Here is an 11361-nt window from a genome sequence, read left to right on the forward strand (position 1 = left end):
CACGGCCGCCCCGCCCGCCGCTCCGCTCCGGCTGCTTTCGAGCCCAAGTTCCGAGCGGGGCCCACTCCGGAGACAGGCCCGAGCCGTGACGCACTTCCGGGAGCCGGTTCACGGGAGCACGTGACGCGGGAGCGTGCCGGGGGGGGGGCAGCGGTCATGTGACCAGCGACGGGGGGCTACCCGCTAGCGCGAGCCCCCTCCCCGGGAGCGGCGGCGCCATGGCAACGACGCGGCCGTGACGTCACCGCGCCGCCGCCGGGGGCGGCCCGCCCCGCAAGGGCGCGACCTCTGGCCCCGGGCGCCGCCGTCGCCGTCGCCATGGCAACGGGCCGGCCACAACCGCGGCCAACGGCCACGGGCAACGGCCAATGGCAACGGCCACGGCCAACGGCCACGGCCATGGACAACGGCCACGGCCACGGCCTCCAGTGCTGTCCCACTCTGCCACCCACAGCCCCACACTGTGTTCCGGCCGCAGTGCCGCCCCACGTGCCCACCTTGCCCCGCGGTGCCTCAACACGACCCGCGCTGTCACCCACCCCTCATGTATGGCTCGTCACCCACCCTGCTGCGGTGCCACCCGCTCACAGACACCACAGTCCCATGCTGTCACCCTGCTGCGGTGTCACCTACCCTCCAGCCATCCTCCGGCTCTGCGCTGTCACCCTGCTGCAGTGTCACCTGCCCCACAGCCACCCCACAGTCCCATACTGTCACCCTGTTGTGTTGTCACTCATCCTAGAGCCACCCCACAGTCCCATGGTCACCCTGTTGCGATGTCATTCGTCCTGCAACCACCCAACAGTCCCATTGTCACCCTGTTGTGGTGCCACTCGTCCCACAACCACCCCACAGTCCCATTTCGTCACCGTGCGGCAGTGTCACCTGCCCCACAACCACCCCACAGTCCCATGCTGTCACCATGCTGCAGTGTCACCCATCCCACAGCCACCCCACAGTCCCATTGTCACCCTGCTGAGGTGTCACCCATCCCATAACCACCCCACAGTCCCATTGTCACCCTGCTGCAGTGTCACTCATCCCACAACCACCCCACAGTCCCATACTGTCACCCCACTGCATTGTCACTCACCCCACAGCCCCATGCTGACCACACAGCCCCGCCAGCCCCTACCACGTCCTCCACGCTGCCTGCCCCACAGCAGCACCCCAGCCCCATGGCCACCCTACAGCACGGCCACCCCACCGCGTGTCACCCCACCACCAGCACGGCCCCAAACCCCCTTTCGCCCCCCAGCCGGCGCAGGGCCCGCGGGCAGCGGCGGGACGCGGGCAGCCTCGTGCTGTAGCTTTATTGAGGGGCGCCGCGCGCCCCGCCGCGCCGTGGGGCGAGTGGGGTCCACCGGGCGCTCACTGGCAGGTGTTGTAGATCTGCACCTGCTGGTTGATGGCCTCCAAGATGCCCCTCATCCTGGCCTCCAGCCCGTCCAGCTGCGCCGCCTTGGTGTCCAGCACCCGCTCGTTGTGCTCGTAGGCCTCCTCCAGCACTGCGGGGCACGGGGGTGCTCAGCGCGGTGCCACCCGCGTGGTGCCACCAGCATGGTGCCATCTGCATGGTGCCACCTGTGTGGTGCCACCCGCATGGTGCCACCCGTGTGGAGCCACTTGCATGGTGCCACCCATGCGGTGCCACTAGTGTGGTGCCACCTGCACGGTGCCATCTGCATGGTGCCACCCATGTGGTGCCACCGACATGGTGCCATTTGCACCGTGCCACCTGCATGGTGCCACCCGTGCGGTGTCACCAGCATGGTGCCATCTGCACGGTGCCACCCATGTGGAGCCACTTGCATGGTGCCACCCATGTGGTGCCACCCGGCGCCCCTCACCTCGCAGGCGCTGCAGCTTGTCCTGCGCCTCGCGCAGCAGCCCCGCAGCCTCGGCGCGCAGCTCGTCCGCCCGGCTCCCCGCCTGCAGCGCGCCCTGCGCCCGGTGCTGCACCAGCTCCTGCGCCGTGCGGTACCGGTCCCGCAGGTGGCCCTCGAGCAGCTGCCGCGACAAACGGGAGCGTCGGCGCCGCTGTCACCGCTGGCCCCCCAGTGCCGCCGTGCGCCCCCGTCCCGGCTCGCTTGCCTGCTTGGCCTCGTCGGCTCGGGCGCGCGCGCCGCCCGCCGCGTCCTCGGCGCGCGCGGCGGCCAGGCTGTTGTTGGCTCGCTTCACCTTGAGCGCGTCCAGCTGCCCGTCCAGCAGCCCAACCCGCTCCGTGGCGCTGGCCAGATGCTGCTCGGTGTCCGCCATCTGCGCCTGGATCTGGGCACTGGCACCATGAGGTGGGGACGGACACCGCCGGGGTGCCCGTGTGGTGGGGACGGACACCACCGGGGTGACCGCGCATGGGAATGGCACTATCGGGGTGACAGACCAAGGATGGGGGAGCCCGCACGGTGGGGAAGGACACCAGGATGTGATGGGGATCAAGGCCATGAGGGTGCCCCACGGCAGGACACTGAAAGGGTGCCCACAGGCCAAGCATGGCCACCTTGGTCTGCCAGGAAGCTCATGCAGTGGACAGGGGCACCGCAAGATCGTCTGCATGGTGGTGACCGATGGCATGAGTGCGCCCCAGGGCCGGGATGGACAAAGGTGTCCACGTGGCACACACCGACACCATCAGGGTGTCTGGGCCACGCGGGCAGGGCTCCAACCGTTCCCGAGGGGACAGCGGAGGCCCTTACCGCGCCGAGCGCTCTCTCGCTGTGCCGCATGTCACCGGTGGCGCTGCCGATGGCCTCCTCGGCCGTGCCCTGCGCGCGCTGCGCCTCCTGCAGCGCCTGCCGCACCGCCCCGGCCGTGCTCCTCACGCTCTCGGCCCGCGACCTGCGCCGGGGGCGGCCGCGGCCTCAGCGCCGGCCGGGGCCGGTGTGCCGGGCAGTGCCCCCCGGCGCCGCGCTCACCTGGCCCTCTGCGCGTCCTGCAGCAGCCGCCCGGCCTGGCGCACGTCGCCGGCCGTCTGCTCCAGGATGGCGTCCACGCTGGCCAGCCCGCGCACCCGCGCCTTGATCTCCTCGGCCAGCCCGTGGATCTGCGCCGGCGAGGCCGGCAGCGACAGCTCCAGCACGCGGCTGGCCACCACCTCGATGCTCTCGGGGTCGGCACCCTCCTCTGTGGGCAGGAGCCGTCAGTGCCGTGTGGTGCCCCCCGGGCAGAGGGGCGCGGGCTCGGGGATGACACAAGGGGTTGGGGATGCATGGGTGGACAGGGCAGGGGGTAACAGGCAGTGGGGAGGGCAGCGTGGGGCGGGATAGCTGTGGGGCACGGGGCAATGCAGTAGGGTTGGACGGTCCACATGCAGCGCAGGACAGGCGGTGGCGTGCAAGGCAGCGCGGGCACCGCGGCGCCGGGCAGCCTCGCGGCATGCCGGCACTCACGGCTCAGGAAGGCCTTGACGTGGCTGATGAGCTCCCGCAGCTCCTTGTTGGAGCGCTCCACGCGCGCCCTGGTCTCGTTGGCCTTGTCCAGGGCCGCCTGCGCCCGCAGCCGGGCCTCGTCCGCCTTCCCCTTGGCCTCAGCCACCTGCCCGGGGGACACAGACCCTCAGTGTGGGCCGGCACGGCGTGGCGCCCGCGGCACCCGCGGCACGCACCCTGTGGGAGAGCTGGGCCACGTCGGCGGTGCCGCGCTGCAGCTCCTCGTGGGCATGGCGTGCCCGGGCCAGCGCGCTGTCCGCCGTGGACACGGCCCCGCCGCAGCTCAGGCCCCCGCAGCGCCGGCCTCCGTCCTCATCCCGGCAGCCGGCTCCTCCGCACGGGCTCTCGGCGCAGGGCACGTCGGCCGCGGCCCCGCACACCTGCAGGGCAGCGCGGGCTCGCAGCGGCTCCGGGAGCGCTCCCGGCTCCGTGCCCATCGCCCCTCACCTTCTCGTTGAGCGGGTGCAGGCTCAGCGCGCGCGCCCGCGCCGCCAGCTCCGTCAGCGCCCGCCGGCTGGCCGCGTTGCGCCGGTTGAAGCCGTCGCGGCGGGCGGCCAGCAGCTGCTCCGCGCGGTGCCGCGCGGCTGCTGAAGCGCTCACGGGGCCGTGTGGGGCGCGCGCCGCATCGTCCGCCCGCCGCTCGGCCTCCCGCCACTCCGCGTGGGACTGGCGGATGCTGTCGTAGGCACCTGGGGGTGGCACGGGCACCGTGGGACCCCCAGTTGTGGCACTGCCGCCCGGCCTGGCCCCGGCACGGGGCGCCCGCTCCGCTCACCAAGGAAATTGGACGTCTTGAGGGTGTGCAGCCGCTGGCCCAGCTCCTGCACGCTGTGGTTGAGGGCGCGCGCGCCCCGCTCCACGGTGCTCAGCACGTGGCTCGCGTTGAAGTTGCTGTCCTGGGTGGCCGTCAGCTGCCCCTCCAGCTGCGTCAGCCTCTCGGTGGCCTCTTCGATCTGCTGCCTGCGACGCAAAGTGGGTGAAGAGCTGGCCCGGGTCTGCCCGGGCCCCGCGCGCGGCGCCGGCGCTCACCGCAGCGCATCCATGGTGCGCACGAGATGCGTGGCAGTGGCCGCGGTGGCATTGCGGGCGGCGACGATGGCCTGTGCGGCGGCCAGGCTGTCCTGCAGCCGGCGGAAGGTGCCCTCGAAGGCGCCGGCGGCGCCCGTGTGCTGCAGGAGGCTGGCGCGCTGCGCCAGCGCCCGCGTGCGCGCCGCCAGGTCCTGCACCACGCGGTCCCAGTCCCCGAAGCAGGGGTGGCAGGGATGGCAGGCAGGGAAGGCGCCGGCAAAGCCCCGGGCGCACTGGTCGCAGCGCACGCCCGAGACGCCGGGCCGGCAGTCGCAGTGCCCGCTGCCGCGGTGGCACTGGGCACTGGCAACACCACGAGGGTCACAGTCGCAGGCTGTGGGGACAGCGGGTGTCAGGGTGCCGGGGGCTCAGCGCGGTGGCCGTCCCGCCGTGCCCGCCCCGGCGCTCACCTCGGCACAGCTGCCGCGGGTCGCCCCAGTGGTTCTCCTGGCAGTCGGCGCAGGTGCGGCCACCAAAGCCCGCCCGGCACGAGCACTGCCCCGTGAACTGAAAGAAACAGCAAGGCCCAGGCTGGCACCCTGCCACCTGCGCCCGGCCACCAGCACCCATCCCCGCGGTGTCCCACCTGGTTGCAGGCGGGTGCCAGGGCGTGCTGCGGGTGGCAGGCGCAGGGCTCGCAGCCCTGCCCGCTGCCCAGGTTCCAGTAGTTGGGGCGGCAGCGGTCGCAGCTCTGGCCCTCCACGTGCGGCAGGCAGTGGCACTGCCCGCTGCGCCCGTCGCACCGGCACTCGTGCGGCCCACAGGTGCTGGGGTCGGTGCCCAGAGCGTTGCAGGAGCAACCTGGAACCAGATGGGCACTGAGGCATGAGCGGGGACAGGAATGGGAGTGGAGAGGGGATGAGGACAGAATGGGGACAGCGACAGGATGGAGATAGTGATGGGATGGAGATGGGGACAGCGACAGCTTGGGGATGGTGATAGATGGGGGTGAAGTGAGGACAGGAGGGGACAGGATGAGGTGAGGATGGGGATGGGCACAGGATGGGCAAAGGATGAGAGCACGGGGCTGGGCAGAGGGCACCCCGCAGTGTGCATGGGCAGGAGGCAGCTGCAGGCGTGTGGGGCTCCAGGGATACGCCGGGGACATGCCAGGCCCCGGCACAGATGCTCACGCCGGCAGCTGTGCCGCGTGGCGTCCCCGTAGTAGCCGGGCTGGCACTCGGCGCAGTGGGGTCCCGCCGTGTTGTAGAGGCAGCGCAGGCAGCGCCCCGTGCGCCGGTCGCAGGCCTCCGGGTCGCTCGTGTCGATGTTGTTGTGGCACTGGCAGGGCAGGCAGCGCCCGCCCAACTGCAGCGGGTCCCCGTAGTAGCCGGGCGCGCACTCGTCACAGCGGGGACCTGCCGGCACGGGGACATGGGCAGTGCCCGGAGCCAGGGCAGGGGACCCCCGGCTGCCGCTGTGGGGTGCCCTGAGGGCTGCACCCACCTGTGTACCCGGGGCTGCAGTGACAGACAACCTGCTGGGACTGCCCGTCCTGGTGGCACGAGGCGGCAAAGTGGCGGTTGCTGCCAGGCCCCTCCGGGCAGGGGCAGGGCCGGCAGTGCTGCCCGGAGCCCAGCGCCGGGTTCCCGAAGTGCCCAGCCACGCACCTGGGGACAGGCCACGAGTGGGTGCCGGGCGGCGGGCGGCACCGTGCCCTGGGAGCGCATCCCCGGTGCCCCGCGTACCGTTGACACCTCTCGCCGTCCGTGTGGTCGCGGCAGCGCAGGCAGCTGCCCGTGCGCGGCTCGCACTCCTCGGCGTGCCCGTTGCACTGGCAGGGCCGGCACGCCGGGAAGCCCCAGTGGCCGGGCTGGCAGCGGTCGCAGCGCAGCCCGTGGGCGCCCTCGCGGCACGGGCACTGCCCCGTGGCGCTGTCGCAGACGCTGCTCACCGCCCCCTCGCTGCTGCACTGGCAGGCTGCAAGGCAGGACACGCAGCGCGGGACATGCTGGGGACACTGCCACCTGGGCACCCCTTCCCACGCAGCCCGCAGGGCTCCTCACCGCGGGACACTCACCTCGGCACCCAGCGGGCCCGAAGCCGAAGGTGCCCGGGGAGCAGCGGTGGCAGCGGCGTCCCGCCACGTTGGCCTTGCACTGGCACTGCCCGCCCTGGGGCCGGCACTCGGCGCTGAGCGAGCCCTGCGGGTCGCAGAGGCAGGCTGCGGGCAGAGCGCGGCATCAGCGCAGCGCCCGCGGTGCCCGCGCACCCTTGTGCCCGCGCGCCCGGCCCCACTCACGCAGCGCCCCGTCGTGCAGCAGGGCCGAGAGGCTGCGCAGGAGGCTGGAGCAGGGCTCGCCCACGGGTGATCTCCCCGCCGCGTGGAAGTGCTGGCCGCAGCGGTAGCGCTCGAAGGTCTCCCGCCGCCCCATGGCGCCGGGGTCGCCCGCGATGAACATCTCCAGCGAGGAGTGACGGGGCAGGAGCACCAGCTGCGGGACAGGGCATCAGCCCCCCGCGCTCCCCTCATCCCTCGGGATGCTCCCTGTGTGTGACACAGCCACCCCCCGTGCAGCACCCGCGGTCAGGGAGCTGCCGGGCGCCCCTCACCGAGTCGATGAGCATGCTGGCGGCGGGCGGCTCGCGGCGGCCTGTGGCACAGCCCAGCTCCAGGCGGAGGGTGTAGGAGACGCCCTGCTCCAGGCACACGGGCTGCGGCAGCACCACGTACCTGTGGGGCGGCAGAAGGGAGGCCGGGGCAGCCGGGAGCCTCCAGCCCCCGGGCGCCCCACGCAGCCCGGGCACCCACCTGGCGCCCGACGGGAGGCTGGTGGAGAGCTGGTCGTCCGCCGGGATGGTGTTTCCGCAGGGGCTGCTGGCGGACACGGGGCTGGGCCGCAGCACCCACAGCCTCACCTCCTTCCAGGGCTCCGGGTGCTGCGCGCAGAGAACGGGGAGGTCGCTGCACTCAACGCCTCGCCAGACAGGGTCGCCCGCAGCCCTGGCTCGGCAGCGCGGCCGGGCACTCACCTGGGGCTCGTAGCGGATGACCACGTCGTACTCCATGGAGAAGGGCACGTTGGCCACGTGGAACTCCACCGAGCTGCCCTCCGCTACGCGGGCAAAGCCCGTGCCGGTCCACGAGGCCGGGTGGCCGACCAGGGGCTCGCGCTCCACCACGGAGCCCTGGCGCAAGCGGCACTCGTGAGACAGGAGTCCGCAGGGCATCTCGGCCGCAGGCACCCTCTGCCCCACCACACGGCTGCAGAAGAGGTGCCTGGGCACCCTGCAGCCCCCACAGCACCCACCTCACCCCGAGGCGCCAGGAACAGCGTCACCCCTCACCTGCAGCAGCCGGGCATCCTCGGCCTCGTAGGTGTAGTGGTCCAGGTTGATGTAGTAGAAGCCGGGCTCCACCTGGCTGCACTGCCGTCCCACCATGTGGCTGCGGCACCGGCACTGCCCCGTCTCCATGGCACACCTGGCGCACGGACGGCGCCGTCAGCACGGAGCACCCGCGCTCGCCGGGGCCGTGCGCCCGCCGCCAGGCTGCCCCCGGCCCAAACCCACCGGTTGTCACGGGCACCTCCCACGTCGCAGTCGCAGGGCCGGCACCCCTGCAGGTCGTGGCTCAGAGCCCAGTGCTCGGGCTGTGGGAGCAAGGGGGTCAGTGGGCGCCGGCACCGCGTCTCCGAGCACCGTGCACGGTGCCAGGGCAGCTGCACGTGGTACCGCACACGGTACCGCACACGGGCACCCCGCACAGCCCCGCTCACCAAGCACTGGTTGCAGCTGCGCCCGGTCACCAGCCGCTTGCAGAGACATTCACCGCTGACGGGGTCACAGCGGCTGCCGTCGGCCACGGTGCCGCGCGGGTCACACTGGCACCCTGCGCAGAGAGCGCCGCGGTGTCCGGCCGGGCCGAGCCACCCGGCACGGCGCCGCGGGGAGCCGGCGCTGCCGGTGCCACCTACGCTGGCAGCCCTGCGGGTCGTTGGCGCTGAGCCCGAAGAAGCCGGGCTTGCAGCGGTCACAGCGGGGGCCCCGCACGTGCTCCTTGCAGCGGCACTGCCCCGCGATGAGCCCCCGCGCCGGGTCGTCGGCAGCGTCGCAGAGCCCGCCGTCCAGCGAGCCCTCGGGGTCGCAGTCGCAGGCTGCGGGCACAGGCAGGGTCAGGACGCGGCCGCGGGCACCCTGGGGGGCTGCCCAGTGCCCTGTCCCACCTCGGCACACCGCGGGGTCCCGCAGGTCCTTGCTGGGGTCCTTGTAGTAGAAGGGCTTGCAGAGGTGGCAGCGGCGGCCCATGGTGTTGTGCTGGCAGCCGTCGCACACGGCCCCGCTCGCGTTGCCCGTGGCCAGGTACACGGCCATGTCGAAGTGGCACCGCTGCGAGTGCTCGTTGCAGTCGCACCCTGCGGGGACGGCACCGCGCGCGGCATGCGGCACCCGCACCCCAAACTCGACACGTGGTACCCGCACCCCAAACCCGACACGTGGCACCCGCACCCTAAACCCAACACACAGCACCTTGATCCCAAACCCGACACATGGCACCCGCACCCCAAACCCTGGTGCCCCAAACCACGGCATGCAGCACCCTTGATCCCCAAGGCTCCTCCAACAGCAGCATGCAGGATTCTGAACCCAAGCACAGCCTGCAAGAGGCAGCACCCCCAAACACGGCCAGCTGGGTCCTCGTACCCCCCCCCAAACCGCAGCCCAGCACCCAGGACCCCCAGGTCCGGTGCAGCCCATCCCAGGCTCCCCACGGTGGGACCCCGCTCCGGCAGCACTCACTGCGGCAGGCATTGGTGCTGCTGCCCTCGGCCGGGCGCCAGGGCAGGTCGTGGTAGAAATCCTCGCAGCGCTCACAGTTGAGGCCCTGCGTGTGGTGCTTGCAGACGCAGCGGCCGTGCACCTGCCCGGACACCACGGTGAGGGGCACAGCACGGGCACTGCGTGGCACCGCCGCGGCGCCGCGCTCGCCCTACCATGCCCTCGGTGTCCGGGGCGCTGCCGCTGAGCGGGGCGCACTCCGAGGCGTGCCCGTAGCAGAAGCAGTTGCCGCGCAGCACCAGCTCGTACAGGGCATAGTAGTACTTCTCGCGGATCTCCCGCCGCGAGTCCAGCAGGTTGTCGCCCAGCGTGTGCAGCTTGGTGAGGTTCACCCGCAGGTTGGTGACGCGCAGCAGGTCTGGCACGGGGAGACACCGGCGTTGTTGCACAGCCGCAGCAGCGCGTTGCAACCCGGGTGCGTTGGGCTGCGCTGCCAGGCTGGGAGCTGCACGGATGGGCACTGCCCTGTTCGCTTGGCAGAGGTTTTGCATGGTGGGCAAGGGCAGGTTGGGGGGCTCTGGGGCTGGGGGTGCTCGTGGGCAGCGCTGTGCACAGCGTCCATGACCTCACGCTGCTCCGGCGCCCCGGCAGGACGGGACGGCTCCCCCGGGATGCAGCTTCCCAGCAAGCCAGCCCTGCAGATTCCTCCCCTCCTCCTGCTCCCAGCCTAAATTTAGCCGGGCTGCTTAACCCCCTCCATGTCATCCCCGGTTCCGCTGCAGCCTTTCCCACCGCCCATCCCTTCCTGCTCGGCGCTGGGGCCGGGCCCAGCTCTGGCACGGCCCAGTGGCAGGCGCCGCCATCCCAACATTCCCGCAGGCCCATCCCGATGTTCCTGCAGGCCCATCCCTCTGTGCTCCGAGCATTCGCTGTGACGCAGTCTGACCCTCCGCTCTTCCCAAGGGCTGCAGCCCCCAGTGCGGCCCCTGTGGCTCCCGGGGGCTGGGATGCAGGGGGACACTGAGTCCCTACAAGCTGGATCCGTCCCCACCCCACTGGAGGAGCTCAGAGCCGGGGAAGAGCACCCGGAATAGCTGCACCCAAAATAGAGCCGCCAGGCTGGAGCCCCGCGCGGGCGGCCGCTCACTCTGGATGTCGGCGCTGTAGGGGTCCGGGATGGGGATGGCCGGGTCCAGCACTCGGTAGATGACCTGCACACACGGGGACGGCAGAGCGGCGAGGGGACACGCGAGGCAATCCCAACCCGTCCCGGCGCTGCCGAGCCGCGTGCACGGGCCGCTCCACACCCACCCCATCCCGCCGAGCTGTGCGCCCTGCTCTGACCTCATCCTGTCCCTGCAGGCTGTGAGCAAGCCCTGAGCTGTGGCCATCCCATCCCATTCCATCCCATCCCAACCCATTCCTGTAAGCTGCAGGCGAACCCTGCTCTGTGTCCATCCCATCCCATCCCTGTGAGCTGAGGGCGAGCCCTGCTCTGTGTCCATCCCATCCCATCCCATCCCATCCCATCCCATCCCATCCCATCCCATCCCCACAAGCTGTGGACAAGCCCTGATCTGTGTCCATCCCATCCCAATCCATCTCATTCCATCCCATCCCTGTGAGCTGCAGGCGAGCCCTGCTCTGTGTCCATCCCATCCCATCCCATCCCATCCCATCCCATCCCATCCCATCCCATCCCATCCCATCCCATCCCATCCCATCCCACACCCACAAGCTGTGGACAAGCCCTGATCTGTGTCCATCTCATCTTATCCCACGCTGTCCCTGCAAGCTGGGTGCATTTCCTGCTCCCATCCCATCCCATCCCCGTTGTCTGAGTGCATGCCCTGCTCTGTGTCATTCCCATCCTATCCCACCACAACCCATCCCTGCGAGCTGAGTGCATGTCCTGCTTCACTCCTGGCGCTGCCGGCTCTCACCTCGCCCTCGGTGGAGGGCTCGATGTCGGAGTAGCGCGACTCGCAGACGACGTCGTCGACGCGGCGCAGGGGCCCGCGGGGCACGCGGGGGAAGGCGGCCGCGCAGTCGTAGGCGAAGTAGCGGTACACGCGCCACGTGCGCCCGAAGTCGGCCGAGCGCTCCACCAGCATGGCCGCGGGACGGAAGGTCTGCGGGACGCCAG

At 71.5% G+C, this 11361-nt stretch overlaps 2 protein-coding genes across 2 annotated transcripts in view; both read right to left on the minus strand.

Annotated features, from left to right (window-relative positions):
- USP19 (ubiquitin specific peptidase 19) overlaps positions 1 to 71 on the minus strand; it is a 17745-nt gene extending 17674 nt beyond the window's left edge. Inside the window, exon 1 of the mRNA XM_026052679.1 lies at positions 4 to 71. The gene's annotated coding sequence lies outside the window, so the exon portion shown is untranslated. The remainder of the gene's footprint in view (positions 1 to 3) is intronic.
- Positions 72 to 1360: 1289 nt separating this feature from the next.
- The window catches only part of LAMB2 (laminin subunit beta 2), an 11258-nt gene continuing 1257 nt past the window's right edge, over positions 1361 to 11361 (minus strand). Inside the window, exons 2-30 of the mRNA XM_026052616.1 lie at positions 11159 to 11347; positions 10363 to 10426; positions 9431 to 9633; positions 9237 to 9357; positions 8663 to 8851; positions 8414 to 8593; positions 8216 to 8328; positions 8010 to 8089; positions 7785 to 7920; positions 7470 to 7625; positions 7249 to 7376; positions 7050 to 7170; positions 6739 to 6931; positions 6517 to 6660; positions 6185 to 6416; positions 5943 to 6106; positions 5630 to 5854; positions 5083 to 5297; positions 4907 to 5003; positions 4458 to 4830; positions 4204 to 4388; positions 3876 to 4117; positions 3605 to 3808; positions 3390 to 3534; positions 2916 to 3123; positions 2697 to 2838; positions 2095 to 2271; positions 1851 to 2010; positions 1361 to 1508 (exon numbers count right to left, since the gene is read on the minus strand). Coding sequence (XP_025908401.1) covers positions 1372 to 1508; positions 1851 to 2010; positions 2095 to 2271; positions 2697 to 2838; positions 2916 to 3123; positions 3390 to 3534; positions 3605 to 3808; positions 3876 to 4117; positions 4204 to 4388; positions 4458 to 4830; positions 4907 to 5003; positions 5083 to 5297; positions 5630 to 5854; positions 5943 to 6106; positions 6185 to 6416; positions 6517 to 6660; positions 6739 to 6931; positions 7050 to 7170; positions 7249 to 7376; positions 7470 to 7625; positions 7785 to 7920; positions 8010 to 8089; positions 8216 to 8328; positions 8414 to 8593; positions 8663 to 8851; positions 9237 to 9357; positions 9431 to 9633; positions 10363 to 10426; positions 11159 to 11347 — 4923 coding nt within the window. The 3' untranslated portion in view covers positions 1361 to 1371. The remainder of the gene's footprint in view (positions 1509 to 1850; positions 2011 to 2094; positions 2272 to 2696; positions 2839 to 2915; positions 3124 to 3389; positions 3535 to 3604; positions 3809 to 3875; positions 4118 to 4203; positions 4389 to 4457; positions 4831 to 4906; positions 5004 to 5082; positions 5298 to 5629; positions 5855 to 5942; positions 6107 to 6184; positions 6417 to 6516; positions 6661 to 6738; positions 6932 to 7049; positions 7171 to 7248; positions 7377 to 7469; positions 7626 to 7784; positions 7921 to 8009; positions 8090 to 8215; positions 8329 to 8413; positions 8594 to 8662; positions 8852 to 9236; positions 9358 to 9430; positions 9634 to 10362; positions 10427 to 11158; positions 11348 to 11361) is intronic.

The sequence above is a fragment of the Nothoprocta perdicaria genome, unplaced genomic scaffold (genome assembly GCF_003342845.1).
Source record: "Nothoprocta perdicaria isolate Ctin4 unplaced genomic scaffold, notPer1 scaffold_9, whole genome shotgun sequence".
Lineage (NCBI taxonomy): Eukaryota > Metazoa > Chordata > Aves > Tinamiformes > Tinamidae > Nothoprocta > Nothoprocta perdicaria.